The 18,966-nt window shown below is 49.4% G+C and overlaps 2 protein-coding genes and 1 non-coding gene across 3 annotated transcripts in view; 2 read left to right on the top strand and 1 right to left on the bottom strand.

Annotated features, from left to right (window-relative positions):
• The first annotated feature begins 23 nt into the window (after nucleotides 1-23).
• The window catches only part of Sesn (Sestrin), a 91,981-nt gene continuing 73,038 nt past the window's right edge, over nucleotides 24-18,966 (top strand). The window contains exons 1-3 of the mRNA XM_076909766.1: nucleotides 24-330; nucleotides 820-1,996; nucleotides 3,128-3,193. Of these exons, the coding sequence (XP_076765881.1) occupies nucleotides 80-330; nucleotides 820-1,996; nucleotides 3,128-3,193 (1,494 nt within the window). The 5' untranslated portion in view covers nucleotides 24-79. The remainder of the gene's footprint in view (nucleotides 331-819; nucleotides 1,997-3,127; nucleotides 3,194-18,966) is intronic.
• On the bottom strand, nucleotides 2,973-3,045 carry Trnak-cuu (transfer RNA lysine (anticodon CUU)). The gene has a single exon. It is a non-coding gene; the product is annotated as a tRNA-Lys (tRNA).
• Nucleotides 8,690-17,045, top strand: LOC143432846 (uncharacterized). Its single transcript, XM_076909776.1, has 2 exons — nucleotides 8,690-8,886; nucleotides 15,379-17,045. The coding sequence occupies exon 2, from the start codon at nucleotides 15,537-15,539 to the stop codon at nucleotides 15,798-15,800; it is 264 nt and encodes an 87-aa protein (XP_076765891.1). The 5' UTR covers nucleotides 8,690-8,886; nucleotides 15,379-15,536; the 3' UTR covers nucleotides 15,801-17,045.

Raw genomic sequence — 18,966 nt, 5'->3', positions numbered from 1 at the left:
TATAAACATATATATATATACATATACATATACCTATACCACGTATAGGAGTAAAATCGACGAGGGAAAGTAAGACGAGATGTACAGAGATCCGAACAGTTCCTCGGGAAGCGGCGCCTCCACAAAGGGCGACGAGGTCGAGATCGTTAGCAGATTTTTAGCGCCTTTGTGCGCGAGGGATGAAACTGCCAGAAACATCGCCCTGGCGGCGGCCAGGAACACGGTCGAGGGATGGCTCGGAGGGGTCGGGAGTCCAAATCACTGGGACGACACCGGCGAGATGGAGGACCCGGAGAACGTAGGGGGAAAGTTCAAGAGCCAGGATGGAAGGTGAGCACGATGGTATATAAACGTATACGCATTTTGCGGGAACGCGGCTTGATAAAATCCGCGCGTGTCAATATTGAGAAAGTTCCTATCGTGGATATCTCGCGGCTCCGTGCTTGACTTAGCGAGCCGAGACGCCTACAGTAACGCGGCGCTCGTTTGTCGGTTCGAAGCGGTACGATTAGCGACAATATGCTGCTCGGTGTTGTAACTACTTCTAATCGAATATTATTCCCTCGAGGTAGCTAGACGAAAAGATTAATGCGCGCGTCCACGCGTACCGCCGGGAATGATAATATTTTTTCGTCGACGTAACGATCGGTCGCCGCTCGTTAAGCGGTCGGTGAAAACCCGCGAGTCCACCTGACGCCCGAATAACACGCGAATATTCCTCCATTCACTTCCGCACGAATTTTTCACCGCTGCGTCCAAGTAATCGGTGAATCTCTAAGCGCGCTAATAGAAACTTCTTCGTTTACCTTTCACGCGAAGATACGACATGAACATCGAGCGATCGCCGACCAAGTCAGCGCCGAAGAACGTCCAGGCGTTGCTCCAGCAACCGTTGCTTCAGGACACCTTCAGGACGGAGGGGTTCTTCCCTCAGAGCGTCACGGAGAATCCCGCTTTCCTCGAGGACAACAGCCTCGAGTGCTCCGAGAGATACCCATCGGGCTCGTTCGACTGCGTCGACGGCCGTCTTGGCAATGAAACGGGCTACGGGACGCCGAACGAGAGGAGGAGATACGGCGACGTGGAGAGCTACAGGTCCGGTCACTCGACGTCGTCCGACGAGGGGAAGGGTTTCAAGATCGAGGCCCAGGACAGATGTTTAAGGTTTAAGGACAATTCGGAGGCCAGATTCGGGTCGAGCAGCGAGAGCGAGAGGAAGTATCTCGGCTCGTCGTCGAACGAGAGATTGAACGAGGCGAGCCTCGAGGACAGGCCCAGGACGAAGAATTACGTGAAGGTTAAAGGCGCGAAACAGAAGCAGTTGGAGGACGACGAGCTCGACTCCGACACCAGAATCTACGGGAAGAGCCCGAAGTTCGACGAGAACCTGGGCGCGAACTTCGACCGCAGGAATCTCAACTTCCGGCCAACGACCGGAGAGATCCTGTCGCACGATCGTCGCTGCTACGACAGCGTGGACGATGTCTCGTTCGACGAGACGGAGATGACGATCAGGAACCGGGACGGGGTGGTCTTCAACACTCTGGACGGTTTCGAGAACGAGAACGCGAACGAGATTTACCAGAGACAGGACGACAATCGTACGGAGGATATGAAGTTGAAGAATTTCGAGATCTACACGGACGAGCTGTTGGACGACGCTCGGCAGCGTTGCACGCGTCCCGAGCAGCCGCAGGATTACCTGCGCAAGAACGACGAGCGGAAGTTCAGCGCCGGACAGATCAAGAGACCGCTGTCGCAGGACGAAGACGTCTCCTCGAAGAGCGGCAGAGTGTTGGAGAGCCCTGACGTCACTCCTGGGGACGTTGGCAGGATGCTTAATCTGGGAAATGCCCTGGACGGTCCGAGGCAAGCGCAGGCGAATAAGTACTTGAGCCTGGTGACGCTTCATCTACCGGTGATATTGAGGCTCAGCGTGAACTGCCCCTTTCAGAACGTTAGGACCAAGTGCGCCGAGATCCTGGAGATGGTTAAGGTAAGCGCATATATTCAATCTTTAATTACTCGCGCTCTATGCTCGCGTGACCGGTTAGTCCGCCATCGGCTGGCTACGGTACAGTTTAACGCTGTCAGGTTTTACGAATTTTTCTCGAGGATAAAATTAGGTAAAGCCAGTGGAGCGGTTCAAGAACCGAAATATTTCACGTGAATTAGGTCTCCGTAATGCTTTTGCCGCCACTGAATCATTCGTTTTATGAGCACCTATTCGAACGTCTCGGTGTAACCATTCAGAAACGATAAACGGCGGAGCAATTTTATGTTCTTGTAGAGTTGTTCATAAATAAACGGCCCCCGTGGTCGTCGCGTTTTCAGGATGGGCTATTTTTATTTTCCTCGGCATCGGAAATAGTGCCTTCTTGCTTTTGCGCAATCATCACCGATCGTAGCATTATCCTTTGCATCGTCGATCGGGAAGAACCGACGCGTTGCGTTAATGGAGTTGTTTTAACCGTCTATTTATGGAGCAGCTTCGAACGGTGGCCTAAAAATATGTCAGCCATTTTGACTCGGTCGTTGCATGACTCTAGACGCGTCTAACGGCACAGCGCGTTTGGCGATCGGTGTACCGAACGAAATTTTTTTTCTTACAAAACTACCGATTGTCGCATATGTTCACCGCTTAAAAATAATAAAATCACGTATGTTATTTCCACCCGTAGCTTTTTGGAAGTTGTTTTTATAAATCGATACAGCGAACGTGCTATGTAAAGCCTAATCAATAGTTCCGTATGACTCATATCAAATGCATAATGATTATAAAACAAAGTTCAGCCGCGTATAGTATTACACATTCATTCCGATCGTGTTACATTTACCGCAATATCTTTCTTCTTTTCTTTTTTTTTTTATTAAGTATAGGTCAATTGTATTCTTTTCTTTCATAACATGCGATTATATGCGTGGTTGTGTATCGAGTTGACTTTGTTTAAAAGGAAAAGTAAAAAAATCTTCGCCCAACGTGGGGCTCGAACCCACGACCCTGAGATTAAGAGTCTCATGCTCTACCGACTGAGCTAGCCGGGCATTTAAATGACGCGTTTAGGTTGCTGCACTAGAGCAGCTCGTCCAAAAGCAAGATCCTTAATAATTGTAATGTTTATTACAGGATAGGGGACTTCCAGTGCCAGTGCCAGCTTTCGATGGACCCAGTGCCTTCGTCCCTACGTCCGAGGTAAGTACTTTTGCAAACACTTTTCCTGCACTATTTTCTTTCTTCGATATTTTACCATCTACTGTTACTTTCACAACGTTTCAATGGGATTTTCATGATTATCGTTCACAATGATTGATCAACGATGACATGAGACACTGTCAGATGTATGAAATGTATTAGAAGGCTAGTCGACGATCAAAGAACGAGTGATCGGGACAGAGCTTTTGCGAAATTTCCATACCAAATATTGCGGTAAGAAAAACAAAACGATTACAGCCAGTTTAATCTAGGACATCGAATTGGCGCTCGTAGCGTCGGCAACTTTTGCCTTATGATTGGTAGTTGTCGGTAAAAGCGAGTCTCACGATTGGTTGAGAGAAGGACGATGCAATGGATTGGTTCACATTTACTTGTCCCCTGGTAACCTTCAATTTAGTCTAATTAAGAACAATTAGGTACTCTTGTCGCTTAAACTGCAGCACTTTGTATCGCGTATGCTGACGAGACCTTCATTATCGACCGAGTTACAAACGTTTAATGCGCTAACTTTTATGAAAGCGATTAAGATAATGTCTGTGTTGATTTTTAACATATCTACGTAAACACAATTACTCGGTATGCCTATTTTTTCATATCGATAATTGATCTTTGTTTTACAACCCCGCATTTTCGCGATAATCAGTTCTTTCCACTTATAGAGATACATTTCGCACATTATTATCAGAGTTTATTATTGTCGCAAGTTTTACAGTGTACCTCTGCACTGTAAAAGTTGTTTGAAATGTTTCCTGCGGCAATTGACAGATGGCGTTGAACGTGAGCGCTCGTTTATGTGCAAATTGTTGCGCCAATTAAATTCAGTTAGAGGGACAAATTAGAAAATTAGATGTTAACCGACCTCAGCTGTTTCTCCACATATTTTTGCTCTTGTTTAACTTTCGTTTTAGACCCTGTCTGGAATGTTCTTTTTTTTTAATTTGCACTGTTAAAAGTTTTTCGGTTTCGACAAGCCCTATCGCGATGATATCGGGTAGGAGAGAGCATACCGAGTTATATAATTTTATTGCATAAAATAAGTGATTCTATTAATTTAAATATACGTATACAATTTCGTAACGAGGAAGTAATCGAATGCAAATCCGTTTGCGAATTGCAAGTATTACCAACGACGTATCTCGTTTCATACATCTGATAAAACACAATTCATTATGCGTATCAAATTAATTTTTTGCAGCTTCTGCTGGTACGTTGAAATCATTTCCTTTTTTTTCTTTCGTTGAATTGACGTTTTCTCGTTTGATTGTCGACGAACAGCATCGAGCGTACGGACCTCGATGCGTTTTCGCGTTACAAATCCTTCGTTTTCAAAGTTTCGCATGAAAGTGAGTTTATGTACTTTGCGCCCGTTGAATTTTTTCGTTATCTATGTTTTGAGCGCTGATCATCGAGGAAAAGAATAGAAAAGAAAAGCAAAAACGCGAGAGATACGACTCAGGTAAGTACGAAATAATGTTCCTTATCGTTTCTAGCAAGTAACGTGTGCGGATAACGTTTACGGGTATGTGCGCTAACAATAGCCGTGCAGTTTATTTGGATGTTCTTTGGGTGGTGGCAGTTATTCACTTGTACTTCTTTACTACACTACGTTCTTTCGATTTTCGATTTTACTCAGGTGTATTTGTTTAAACGCACGATGCTTTTCGCTGTTCGGCCATGACCCCTGAATAACCCTGACCTCCATCAACCGCACGATCTTCGTAACCATCGGAAAAAGAGAATTGTACGCGTGGAAATGATGCAAGGTAAAGATTTTTTTCCATTCAAATAACATCGCCTCCATCTTCGTTTTTACGATCGGCACTTTACGTCAAACATCTCACGCGTCATGGCTACTCTTCCTCGACGTGTAATCGACAACTAGTTCTGCAAACACACTCGAGCATTCTCTCGCGGTAATTATAACCCCCGTGTCGAAGAAGCAGACGGTGACACGCGATCGCCTCGCCCTCGCCTCGTCCCTTTTGCCCTTTTATCGCACTGCCACTTATCGTAATTACACCTGACACTCTCGGATAATGTTAATGGCAAAACACGCGATCCTCCGACGCGTTCCTTCGTTCCCGATAATCGATAACAGCAGACTGTCCCTCCCCCTCCGTCCCTCCGTTTCGCGTAACCCCGCCGTTTCAAAGTCTAGTTTGCGAGGGTCGAAAAAATTCAGCGGAAAGTCGTGCGCGAATTCCGGGATCGCATCCCCCGAAGTTGCCCAATCCCACGTGCTTGTGCAGCGGAATTCAGCCGGCGCAGCATCGAGCCAAGTTCAAACCGCCCTGAATTTCTAACATGGTATGCGATTTCTGCGGTATCTTGGAGAGATGCCCAAAGTTTGCCAAGAGAAAGAGCCGACTGATGGGCGACTGGACGAGGCGGGGAGACGAAAGGAGCGCGCGTACATAGCACGCGGAAAGCTCACGGGAATCCTGCCCGGGTCATTGGGAGTCGTAGCCCGGTCCAGCGACCGCAAGTGGCTGCAAGTGTCTCGTATACAAGCTCCATTAAGGATCTAATTGAATCCCTTTCTTGCCGTTTTCTCTTTCGACCGCTTCCGTCCACCGTCTCTCTCCGCTCGAATTCACCCACCCTCGAGAAACGGTATTCCTATCCGGCGTGACCTCGCCGTGAAACGAGCATTTTCGTATTCGCGCGGAGATGCCGTTTAAAACTGCTGAATCACCTGCCGGTTAGGGTCGTCGACTTCTTTTTGCTCGCCTCGAAAGTTATTCATCGTCGACGGCTTAAATGTGTCCACGTGCATCGCTAATCAGGCATAACGCAACCATTGTGCGCGGCGTTCGCTTCGCGCGAGCCCGCCCGGGGATCACGATGCTCGAAACGATCTATGATACCGGACTTTGAACGTTTGCCCACGTTTTTAAGCGTTTTAGTACCGGCGTGTTGAACGCGTCTGGCCTCAGATTTATTGACAGCGGAGTGTGATAATTAGATGCGCACTTACGTGGCGCGAGTATGACGTAAACTGTTAGGGAGCCGGGGAGACGACGTCGAGAGTTACGATCGAGTTCTGTACGCGAAACGAGCCAACCACTGTGAAAAGAAAAAAAAGAGAAAAAAAAAATAGATTCGCTGCGGAGAAAAAGCCGTAAAAACGGAAGATGGGGTAGAAATAGCGAAATTTCTCATGTAAATCCTCCGCCACCCACGTAGTCCACGCTCGGTTTGTAAGCCTCCGCGTAAATAACCAGGCCGCTGCCTCTGGAATACCTACGGGAATATTATCCCGGAAATATTTCCAGAGGCGAATTGGAACTGGGCACGATATTTGATCCAATCCGTCGTCTTCCCGACAAAGGGTTTCGTATTTTGTTCAATTTCCTGCTCGCTAAATGTTTATCGCTCGGTGTTGTCGGGTTCGCGGCGGACGTAAATTTTTACACGCCTGCCTCCGATATCCCGTATCTACTGTTCTGTTTTATTTGACAATATCAGGTGTTTACGCGAGATTTATCGGGCGTATTTTTACGGGGCGAAACGTTCCTCGTATTTTCTCAGATTCGCTTTTATTGGTCATTTTTTATTGGGGGTAGAAAAAACATTTTCCCCGAACGTTACTTATCGTCCGTTAATTGTTAAGCCGATAACTCGATACTGGAGTACATACCATCGACGGCAATAAACGAGCTCGATATCAACGATTTCGTTGCTACATGTTTCCTCTACCGAGTTCCTCGCGATATCGCACGAGGAACGAAAGAAAACAAAAAAATACATTGTGCGTAGCGTGATATCACTGGAACAAGTGATTAAACGAACGAGGCGAAGGGTGTAATAAGAAGGAACGGGGATGAAATAGGGCGCGAAAGGGTCGGAAACGACTGGAGGGACGGGCTCTCTCCCTCGGGAGGGATCGAGGAAAAATGATAATCAGTAGTTGTTGCCGCGAATCGTAATGTACTTTTTCCGAAAGAAACGACACACTTATCGCGAACAAGGTCAAACGCGTGCTTAGCCTGCTTCTTATCTCTGTGAAGCAAGACTTGTAATAATTGCGTTTGCCAACGCTAAGTAATAATTACGGTCTTTCCCAACTCTTTACTCGCTACTCGTCTTTTTTTTTTTTCGGGCAAGTTTTACATTTCAATCAATTCCTATTGGCCGCCCGTCTGCTGTGCAGGACAAGTTAATTGCGCGTTGATCGCCACGTTATTTTCGACCTCCTGTGACGTTATCGTTGCACCGCTTCCCACAGCTTGCATTTCCGTGTCATTGATTGTTACAGTCGACACGCCTTCCGTTGCACGCGCATTAATTTCTCCTATCCTGAAACGAGCCGGCTAGGATTGATCTTACTCCGGTTATCAGCGTGACATAGTCGAAGGTAATTGCGATCCGCGATCACGGAAGGGGCTACTTCCACCGCAAGCCTCGATTGCATCGTTTCTTCGTAGATGTCCACCGCAGAACGATTATTCTCGCGGTTGATGGCCGCAGAACGGGGAATAAAGTAGCAACTACGTATACCATGCCCGCGAGTCTCTTATTTTCTACTCCTAATCGAATAATATGCTTATTTGTCGCGTTCGAGTTGTTCTTGAGCAATCGATAGACGTTACGACGGCGTGTCATCGTTTCTGTGGTAGTTATGAAAACATGGGAATCCAGGTTAGTAGAAACCACTGGTTGACACGATTGCTAAGGTTCTCCGCGGTGCGCCAGCGGTTTCACGAGTTCGCGAATCCTCGACTTACCTCGCGAAGAAACTTCCCGCTGCATCGTTCACCTGGTATGCGCTTAAAACGTCGCGGATGCCTGCGCCTGGTTGTTCGTAGCCAGGAAGCTTATCTGAAAATTAGAGAAGACACGGCGATAAAACCGTGACGTTAGCAGAGGCGATAAACCGCCGTGTTTGTTTCTTTTCCAGATTATTTCAGGTCGGTATATGCGCTCTACTTCGCGTGCACGAGAAAATTCGTGTATAAAGCGTGCGTAATTATATCAGGGATTTCGCTGGAATAAAACGAGCCTTACCATACTTCCTGAAACCCTAGACAATGATCTCGAGCATCGCGGATAATTATTGGAAAACTAGTTTGACACGGTACCGTTATCGCCCATTTCAAGGTAGCGCGTCAGCTGTTGCGATATCCGTCGATATCCGTTCGATTAGGAAGAGGCGAAACCGGCCGTCGTAGGTTCGTACACGTCGCTCGTACTCGTGGACCAATCGAGCGTCGCGTCGAGGGGAAACGACGAATCGCGAGGGTCGTTTAGCGGCGGGGATAGCGGCAACCGGTGCAGGGTACCCGGACTCGCGTCTGTTGCGCGTTCACCAGCTTTCCTCCCCTTGCTGCCGGCTCCCGTCGCGACATCGCACTTCGCGGGTGTTCATTCGCGTATCAGACGTGCTTGAGGTAGGACGCGCGGCTCGCGTCCACACGGTCGACCTCGTGCGTTCTCCACACGATCGGATCTTTCTTCGTTCCTCTTGCTCGTTCTCTCTTTCACTCCCTCTCTCTCACACTCTCTCTCTATATCTGCCAAGCCAGTCGAGGACAGCGTGTCCGTTCCACGTGCGCGCTATTGACGTGACGGGCCCCGTCTTCACTTCCGTTCCACGGCCGGTTCCCGTATTAGAGAAGGACTCACGTGCCAGCATCGCGTGTAACCCGTTCGCTTGCTGCCTTACACCACAGGTACGTCTAGATCATTCGTAATCAGTTGTGATCGTAGCCGCGATAGATCGATAGTCGTGCGACGGTTGATGGTGCCGTTGGGAAGTTCGCGTGTTCTTCTTCCGTACCAGGCGATTGTTCGCTCGCCTCGACGTCGATGGCCGCGGTGGTTCAGCTCGGTATGTCGGAACAATGATGGACAATGCGAAACGCGATGGCTCGTACGCTTTGGCGGACTGCATTTCCGGGTGAAACGCGTGACCTTGCGGATTCCCGCGGCCCGCAACCACCGGCACTTCCGCAGCGTCGTGAATTCGAAATAACGCGGGCGCTCGCGTAGACTTCCATCGGTAGCCGCGACTACGAACCGAACGGGTAATCGCGTGAAGCGCGATTTTGAAAAAATCGCCGATTGGACATTAATCTTTCCTTCTACGGATTCTCGAAGCTTCGATCGATAACTACGCAATCAAGCCTGGCTCCGACTCGACGTAGAGAAGGTCAACCTTGTTTGCTCCGTCCGTCGCGGCTAACGCGCGCATACCGTAGGTAGATGTCTGCCCCGTGCCCCCACCGACTAGTCGTTCCACGAATTTGCGATGCTAATATCGGCCGTACAGGTCGCACACGATGAATCGCGTCGCGGCCATGTTTCCCACGGATGCTGGTATCCGGCCTTTATGCGAGAACTTCCCGTGAATTTACCGGCATCAGGCTGCGAGGGACCGACCGCGAATACGCCTGGACAATCGAGCGAACTCCACGGGATGTCTGCGCGCAAATTTTCCGATAATGGGCTCTCGGTTGAATGGGAGGAGTAAAAATGTTCCGTTCGCGCGTTGTTACAAAGCGCGCAAGAATATTCGTCTGTCAGCCATTCGGAGTAAGACGTGGAACTCATTATGAAATCGGTCGCTCGTATTCGTCCAACCGTGCGCTACGCTGGTGTTCGCGTGAATTGTCGATGGTATCGTAGATTCCGTCGAGGAAGCTCTCCCCCGTATTTTTCGAATTCCGAACGCGATTTCGCAATGGCCAGAAGCATCCGCTGGCGCGTGCGGGACCAGCCGGGTATTTTTGGATTTTCGCGAGATCGTACCGCGGAGGCGGTTGTTGACGATAATCGGTTGTCAAATTCGAAAGCGCGTCGCAGGGGCTACGATTTGTTCACGCGGCTGTTCCACGTGCCACGGATAATTGTCAACGAAAACAGTATGGCGTGCCCGAACGGGAATTAAGAACACGTGACGGAATCAGCTTGCCAGCTAGACAAGCTGATTCGTGCCGATTTGTTAATGCTATTGTCGCGATACCTATAACGAGATTACTCGTCGTACTTGTTCAAGGTTGCGCGGATTAGAATCGCGGCTCGACGTATCGGAGTCTCGTGCAAACTTTCCTTTCCTTCGAGTAGTATTCCTCGCGACACGAATACCACGCGACTACACGCGGTATAATACTACGCGCGATAATGCAAAACGCATTAAACGCTGCGCTCTTTCAATTAAACTCATTCGCCCTGAAGATTCACCCTGTCCCATAAGCATCTGTTTCTCAAAACGCTCGCGATTACGTCCACGCTACCCTTATCATCGTCAAGTCCTGTTCGCCACTCTATTTACTTCTTTCCAGACATCGAATCGCACGTCAAAAAACTATTTATACTCCACAGTACGAAGTTGGAATATTCACAAGTTTTTTGTATCATCTACATCTTACGTAAAAGATAGAATATCGTCGTTTGTCGTAAATGAATTTTGTCGTAATTATTTATCTCTGCGATATTCGCTAAATTTTTTAATCGTTCGTCGCTGCATTTTCATTCGCCAGGCTCTGCTGTAATCATGCATGCATTGCGCAAAGAGCGGAAATCTTACGCGATAATTTCCTTCTATCCGTACTCCGACATCGTATTTCTCCACGTGCTCGTTCCAGCTCGTTCCGGCTTTTTTTAATGAAATTCCCGAATGCACAGTTTCGAGGCACTTTGTTAGCCCGCGAAATTCCAGCCGGCGTGCATTCAGATCCGCACAAATACGTTTTATGTACTCTTTTATCAGGGAAATTGTGTCGCCGTCGTTGAAACATCCCGCTGTAGACCCTCGCTGACGAAACGAACAAAAGGCGACCAACGACGCTCGTTTCAGAGTTTCAGCGAAAGCGATAGAATTCACGGGCGTACCCCAAAACATAGCTGAATTCGAAAAAACGATGAAAAGGGGAACAGAAGCTTAATCGTACAGCCGGTCCGCGCTGCAAGCGTATCACGTTCGCCTTGGGAATCGTTCGCGTGTAATTTGTTCATTTTCTATTGCTTTGGCAGTCATAAATGATAATTTCGAGGCGGTCGTTAAACGACACTTTAAAATAATGTCACGCGTTAAAAGCCTCTCGAGCAGCTTGTAAAAAGGAAACACGTATAGAGGCGGGCCGCGGGGGCGGCGTTGCGTTTCTTTCACGTCGCGGCGCAGTGATATGCAAATGGTGTGCAAATTTCCGTATTCTGAAACATGCTAAAAAGTCTCATCGCGCCCGAGCAATTTGCTCGCGGCGCTCTTCAGCGGCGACTTAAATAACAGCCCTTTGCGAGCTCGTTGGAACGGTTTTGAAACGAAATCTTCAGCGGTCGCGTCGCTCGAACGCACAATCCAATTAATTAACATTCACCCTACATTCACCACCGATCTCTGTGTTTTTCCTTTTCAATTCGACGTGTGTCCTCGAGCGGGAAAGTCGTGCGGAAGAGCCGCCGTCGAAAGAAACAGGACGCGGAGCTAAGCAAAAGAAGGGGCGGCCTCTCTTCCGCAATTTACTAAATTGGAACATTCTACTTCTGTTTCCCTTCGCGCGAGGACCGGGAATATCCGAGCGGAGGGTTCCTCCGGCACTCGGACATACCTGAATATCACCCGTCCCGCCTTTCCGGGGTGTCTTTAAAGCCCAGTCAGCTTCCTCGCATCACGGAATACGAATCTCGAACGGAATTAACTCGATGCGCCCGGCAACGATCCCATCGTTCCGCTTCTCTGATCTAATAACGCACGTTGATTGTACATTCAGACACGGTGGAAAGCAATTTCTCGCGCCGGTCGAGCATTCGTCCGACATCGAACAGATCGCGGGACGCAATTGTAGATAATTGATCGCGGATATGTATGTATTTCTTCGCTCCCTGCCCAACGATCGAGATCTATTCCGTTCCCAGCTGAAAACCATTAGTTGTCTCGTTGAAAGCTTCCGCTACCGGCGACGTCGAGCCGCCAATTTGGGTTAAGTTGACAGAGAATCGCCATTAAAGGCCCGCAGAAGTTAAGACGTATCGAGTATAATAGGCCGGCTTTCCCAGAGGGTGGCCGCTTTCTAAACTTTTCTCTTTCACTTGTTTTTCCCTGGTCATTTCTGCCCTCCCTCTCGGCAGGAATCGCGATCCTGCAGCTTGTTTCCTCTCGATAAATAGGTTCGCGAACGATCTTGGCTGAAACGCGGCTCTCTGTTTTTTAGCCGCGATTCGAGGAACGACGAGTGCCCCGTCGAGGGATAATTGAAAATCGCGGCGAGCCTCTGGCGAGAATCGCAGCTCGCTCGGAATAAAGGTAGACAGGCTCGTATCGTTGATAAACCGCGGCCTAGAAAAATAAAGGCGAAAAGGCGAGCGGCACTCTGCTGGCCTTACACTTTCTAGAACGTCCTCTTTCTCTAACGAGAGAGCAGCGGAATCCTTTTCAAAGTGTTTACACCGCGATTGCCACAATTAATGGAACGGCACACTTCTCGGGAGGCTGGCTCTTTAAAGAAAAACTAAATCTCGTAAATTAAAGTGGCTCGAGCGTTGCACGGGCGGGTAGAAAATTTAACGCTGGATACTTGAATGGGGGGAAACTCTGATTGTGCCGGTTCGAGGCGCGTTATGACTTTTCCAAGCTCACTTGGAGAACGGCGATGCCACGCGTAGCTTTTTCTGGAATTCTACGCTCTGACCCATTGCCGCGGTGTTCCCCGTTTGGCACACGTTTCGGAGCTTTAGTTTCCCTTATATAAACGAGAGGCATCGTTGCCCCATTTATTTTACAACAGATTAAAATAGTCCCAAAGGTAGCACCGGCGTCTGTCCAACGAACGTCCGTATCTACTTAAACTCTGTGCGCCACACGGCTCGGCTTTCAATTAAGCCTTTTTCACCCGTGCAAACTTTCCCGAAAAATTCATCGTTCGCTTTGAAGAACGAATATAGCCAGGCTCTCCCTCTCTCTCTCTCTCTCTGGAAGATCCATCGGTGTTAACAGAGCGGCTTCACGACCCAGTGGCTTTCGTTTTACATAAATTTACAGGACGCATCGAATTATGAATTTCGCGTAGCTGTTAATAACTCTGGCATCGCGGGTGGTCGTCCCCAAGCCGATATTCGATAATCCGATCCGATTAAAATGCGAGAGGCGCGCGTGCGTCCCGTGGGGGTGGAATATACCCCGTATTGCGTTTACCAGTAATTAGGCGTCCGCGTTTTGCGATCAACGCGTATGCGCGTGCCTTCTTTTCCGCGTTCGCTGAATCGAGCTGGAAAAATGACGTAAACGAGTAGCCAGCCCACGCGTACACGGTCCAGCCGCGTTTGTTGTTCCTCCTCCTGAATCTCGTTACGAGCTCGAGGCGAGCAATGAACAAAAGCAGAACGAGATAAAGTACAGGCGAAGTGCATCCCCCCATTTAGAGCATTTTCTCTATTCCGGTCCATTCCGGACGTTACTCGACCTTAATGGAATTTCCTATAGCTCTTTCTCTAACATCCCAACCCCTCGCGCCCTCGCCTCGCGCTTTTGCTTTTCAATTATTCTACGAACGCAATAAACCCGGTTCCCTGTCGTCGCTCGGGAATATATTTTTCGGTTCACACGCGGAACAGCCGAGATATGCCCGCGGAACGGTACACGGGGATTCGCGGGGCGAATTCGCTCGGTGGACAGGGAAACAATTTATAGGTTGCGAGTCGATCGATTCACCGAGCAAAGTGCACCGCTACATCTATTATTAGAACTAGCCAGAACCTCAGTCGTCGCTGCAGCTAACTCAGCTACTTTGTCGCGCGCGGGCATCGCCGCGTATCATCGCCCCGTTGATAAAGTGTTACGCGTTCCGTTCATCCGTATCCGGTGCGGATACCGCGTCGAAGACACTCGCGCCGCTCGAAGGTCCATCTCCACGCTTTAACGTCCGATTCGAGGATACCTCGAGCTCCGTCTAATCGGTGCTAAATTGTTGTCGCGGACGCGAAACTGGGTCAGAGCCTGTCGTCGCGGCGATGAAAGTACTCCGTTTCCGAACTTAATACCTCTTGACCAGTTTTCACGGCTTATTATCGATGACTCGTTTCTCTCCAGAATCGGAACGATCTTACTTTTCCCGGGAGATTTATTATCCCCGCGGATCTACGATTCTACTTTAATCCCTTCGAGCGCCTCGAGTTCGTACATAGACTCCGGAAACTCTTTCGTCGCTGAGGCTAAAGGTAGCCGTAAAAAACTTGCAGCGCAGTGAAAGTGAAATATTAATCGGATATCAACTTGCATTAGCTGGTAACAGTGTCGAGGAGGTACGAATCGCGCGGTTCGTTCTCGCGGTAGCTCTGTTGTCGCTCGATTGATCGGTAAATATGGGTGCAAATGTTTGTGAACGCTACCCCCTTTTGGTCGTAGGATTAACAATTTTCCCCGAACGTTGAACGATGTTCGAGCAGCAATCGCGGGGTATCACGTGCACGGAATCGCGTGGGAAGTTCGGTGGGATCGCGGGCGCGGGAGTTTCTGGGCTGGTTTAGCAGTCAACTTGCTCCGGGTGCCCTCTCGGAAGCTGCGGCGGAATAGCTGAAGTTGCTTCGATTAATTCCCGTTTCTCTCCGAGGCAGGAAGTTGATGGAGCGCCCGCGGCATCAGTGTCTGCGTATTAAATGCTCATAAATCCGGAGCACCTGCTAACTAAATCTCCACTCGCGAGTAGAGTTTCGCAGTTTCGTTCGCGTGTAATGGCCGCATTTAGTCCGGCGAGAGCCGGCGTTTTCCGCTGTTTCGTCCAACAGGAACTGCAAGTTTCCAACGAATCTCCGGGCACAGTGATTCCCGTCTTCTCGGACGAACAAAGCGATCGTACGATTCGACAAAAAACCTTTCGCATATGTTTCCCGTTGGATCGATACTGGGATTCTCCCTGGAACTACCGGTCTCCGCGTAGCCGGAATTCCTGTTTCCACATTCTTCAGCCTCGTATATTCACCAATGTCGGAAGCAATTAGCGTCCACTCGACGTTGCGTTCTCCTTCAGCGAAAGGCATCGCGTTCTTTGTCTCAGTCCCTAAGCTCCGGGTGACTCATCCCGAGTCACGAGCTGAATCGCGGCTCGATTAGGAGCCTAAGATCGAGTCGTCGCGTCCCGCGGATTTGCACGGCCATTGTTCGCGACGTCGAAGCCAACCCCTACCCCGCGAGCGTTCTCCATCCATTTACTCTCTGTCTTGTCTTTCAGGTAGCCTGAAACGTTTCGGCTCGACCTCGGGATTATCGAAGATACGTGGCTGCACGGCGGAGGTTTTCGCTCGAACGGCCTCGAACCGATCGATCGGGAAATCGGGATAGCCAACGATCGCCGTAACGGGACGAGACGGTAGAACGATACAGGGGAGGATGACTCGTATGCTGCTGCAAGAACCCGGATGGAAGATCGAGCGCAAGGGGTCCGCGTTGCTGTTGCGAAGGGACAGCTCGCATCTGAAGAGCGGTCGCGTCTGCTTCCGCTGCGACGTCGAGGTCCACGAATTCGAGCGTGACGAGGATTACACGGTCGAGGCGGAGCCGGAGGCAGCTGCCAGTCCGTTGGCGATGTGCGCCAGTTGCCTGGCGGCCCTCTGCGTGACCGTGATTCTACCATGGCTGTTGATCGGCGGTTAAACGCGCGTCAGGCGGATTCACGATCTTTGGGGGAGGGCTGTTGGACGGTCGTGCAACCTCTGGCAACGGAAGTCGCACGGAGGGTCGTCGAACAGCGACGACGCGAGGGATCTTGGATCGCAGCCTGTCCGAATTCGCCGCTAGATCCGCGACGGGGATCGAGCGATCGATCTTCTCGCGACGTACACCCCCGTCCGGAGTCTGCGCGAGCCCGGATACAGTTCCTAAATCGGTAGCTTTCTTCGAAACGAGCATTTTCGCGATTCGAACATCGACACGGACAATACGAGAAGACGAGGGAGAATAGTAGAGTATTTTTGAACGGTAATGATTGTCGCTCGCGCTCGAAAGAGTTACGACCGGCTTTATATTTGTTCCCCGACCCGTGTCGTTTCCTTTGAAGTTCCTGTCCCACGTAGCGAGATACATGGCCCGAGACAAAAAAAAAGAAAGAGAAAAAAAGAAAAATGTGGCCGGTGGACGGGCTCACGGTTCAAGTAGATTTCGTGAAAGTTGAGGGAAAACCGGGCGCCGTGGATTTTCTGCATAGACAGGCGAAAACGAGGGAAACATCAAAGGGAGTGACGGTATATTCGAGTGTGCATTAAAACCTCCTTACCCGTTTGACGGTATCGACGAAATCCTCCAGGCCTCTGAAACGGAGGCGACCCTGTGCCAAACGAGAGAGTAGTACTTGAGATATTCGCGAAAACCTTTCCGTGACTCGCGGTCCGCTTACTTTGCACACACACACACGCGACCTTTTGTAAATGTTATACTAGTATCTGCGTCGACCTGAACGCTCGTGCATACCATGCATGCATCATTCTTCTTGTTTCCCCCTTTTTTCCCCGTCCCCTCTCCCCTTTTCATCCCATCGATCGTGGCGTCCCATTCGTGCAGAAAAAAAAAGTGCATTCCGCGATACACGCGATACGTCGTTCCACTTGGAACGTTTCCGGCGATAATATCACGGTCGAGAGGGTTTCCGGCTCGATTCCCTGGCGGTCCGCCGTTCGATTCTCTCGATCAATTAGATATTTTTCGTGCGCCGGCCTGCGAGGCTGGTGGAAAAGTTGAAAAGTTCCCGACGCGAAGTCAGCAAATGGAAAAGTTCCGCCGCCGCCGCGTGGAAATCGACGAACCGGCGGTGAATTGAGAAATCGAGCGAAGTTTCGAGTTCGAGGGCTGGACGATAGCGTTACGCTTCGTTGCTCGCTGAACAGTATCTGGGAAAAAAGGAAAGAAAGGGAAAAGGTGGAACGGAAAACGAATACGGTGCGCCGTATAAATTTTGTTTTCGTCGGCGCGTTCAACGCTCGGGAGCACGGAAAAATCTCGACCAGGATGGCGATCCGATAGCTTTTAACAGCTGTAGCCGCGCGAATCTTACCGTTTCGTTTGGCCAGATTTTTCGACGGGAAACGCCGTCGAACGTTCCCTGATTAACCCAGATGCAGCGCGCGCGCGGTGTAACTCGGCCGGAAAATTGACACGCGCCTCGATCTGGTATCCCGCGGAAGCCTCTTCGACGAGTCAGCTGTGTGTACGCGTGTGGAATTTTGCTAGCTTAAAATAGAGAACGTACGCGAGAGAGGGAGTGAGTGAGATGCAGAAATGCTTCTAAATATATACGAATGATTGATCGCGCGTGTGTAGAGGAAGATATAGCCGACGGAATCACGAAGATACCGATGTCTCGGATAACTGCGCAAGCTTTTATCCGGCTGAGCGATACTATATTCAATCAATGTAAAATACTATTTGTTTATGTTTCTAATAAAATCCCGAACGAGTTGTACGACGGTAATTTATACGTGTTTCACCCGTGCCCTTGCGCCTACGAGGATATTCATCATCGTTACGCTCGCTTTACATTCCCGCCAGCCTCCTATTTTTATCTCAGCGGATCGCCGCTTCTACACGTTATGACGTCCTCCAATCCCACCGTGATCGATCATTTCGATTGGCTGGAAACGACTGTCGATGCCAATTTGCGTATCGTGTAAAAAGACGAGGACGACGCTTTCGAAACGCGTCTCGTTGATAACGGGTAACGGCGATGTCGTCAGCGCCGCGAAAACTCGTCTCATTTTCCGCGGCGATATTTTCGCGAGGCTAAAGCGCGCCACGTCGAACGAGGGCAACGCTGAACGGGGCGAAAAAGTAAATGGGCGACCCGCGTAAATTTCGAGCGACCCTGTCTGCTTTCCGACGTCCAACCGCGAAACGGCCGTAAACCTCGATGAAATGCGCGAATTTAATTTCCCGGTTATCGCCGTCGTATAAATATGCATCGCGACTCTCTCTATCTCTTTCTCTTCCTTTTGCTCTCGCTTTTTCTCTCTTTCGTTCCCCGATTCGGTGAAGATTACGCGGCCGATCGAAACAGATTTCGCTGATCGCTTCCAGTCAGCAATTTCTGGGAAACAACGCGGAAATGGGAATCGATTCGCGGATTCGATTTAATCGTTCCATTTGATATCGATCACGGGATAAACGAATCGGAGGGGTGGACGATGTTCAGGACGATTTCAGGGATATTTCTGGGTGGTTGACGTGCACGAACTCGGCTGTAAGTATCGTCGAGTCTAACGCAAACTGTCGCTCGATAAACTACTGTAAATGTCGCGTTATTTATTCGGTATACATCGAGAGTAGTACCAGACAGGGACGGGTAAATAGATGCATCGATTTTGGTTTGTAAATGTTTGAACAGATTCCACTGATGCAGTCCTTTCGCGTGTATGACTCTTAGAACTCGAACGACCGAAGTCCAGCTCGTGAAGGGGTTGCTGGATGAGTTTCATATTTCTCTTTAACGCGAGTTATCGCCACGTTATCTGAATATAAATACGATTTCCATATGATTTCTACAGTTTTTTCAAGCGCCTTCGAAAAACCCTTGGGACGACCTCGACTTTGTATGAGAATAACCTTGAAATCAGTGCTGTTAGATTTCACCCTACGATATTCCAATGTGATTAGAATCACTGATTATCGATAGTTCTCTTCACTTTGTGGATCTCGTATCCTCGAACACCTGGATGGTTCATCCGAAAAGCGAACCCGAGGACACGATCCACAGGCGTCTTCGTTTCATTTACGTAACGCATCCCCGTCCCGAAGGTTTCCCGCAGGTCCAAGCAACCGGACAAGGTTATTA

This window comes from Xylocopa sonorina, chromosome 2 (assembly GCF_050948175.1).
Source record: "Xylocopa sonorina isolate GNS202 chromosome 2, iyXylSono1_principal, whole genome shotgun sequence".
In the NCBI taxonomy this organism is placed as follows: Eukaryota; Metazoa; Arthropoda; class Insecta; order Hymenoptera; family Apidae; genus Xylocopa; species Xylocopa sonorina.
Note: the sequence above shows the minus strand (reverse complement) of the source record. Positions and strands in the feature narration are given on the sequence as shown.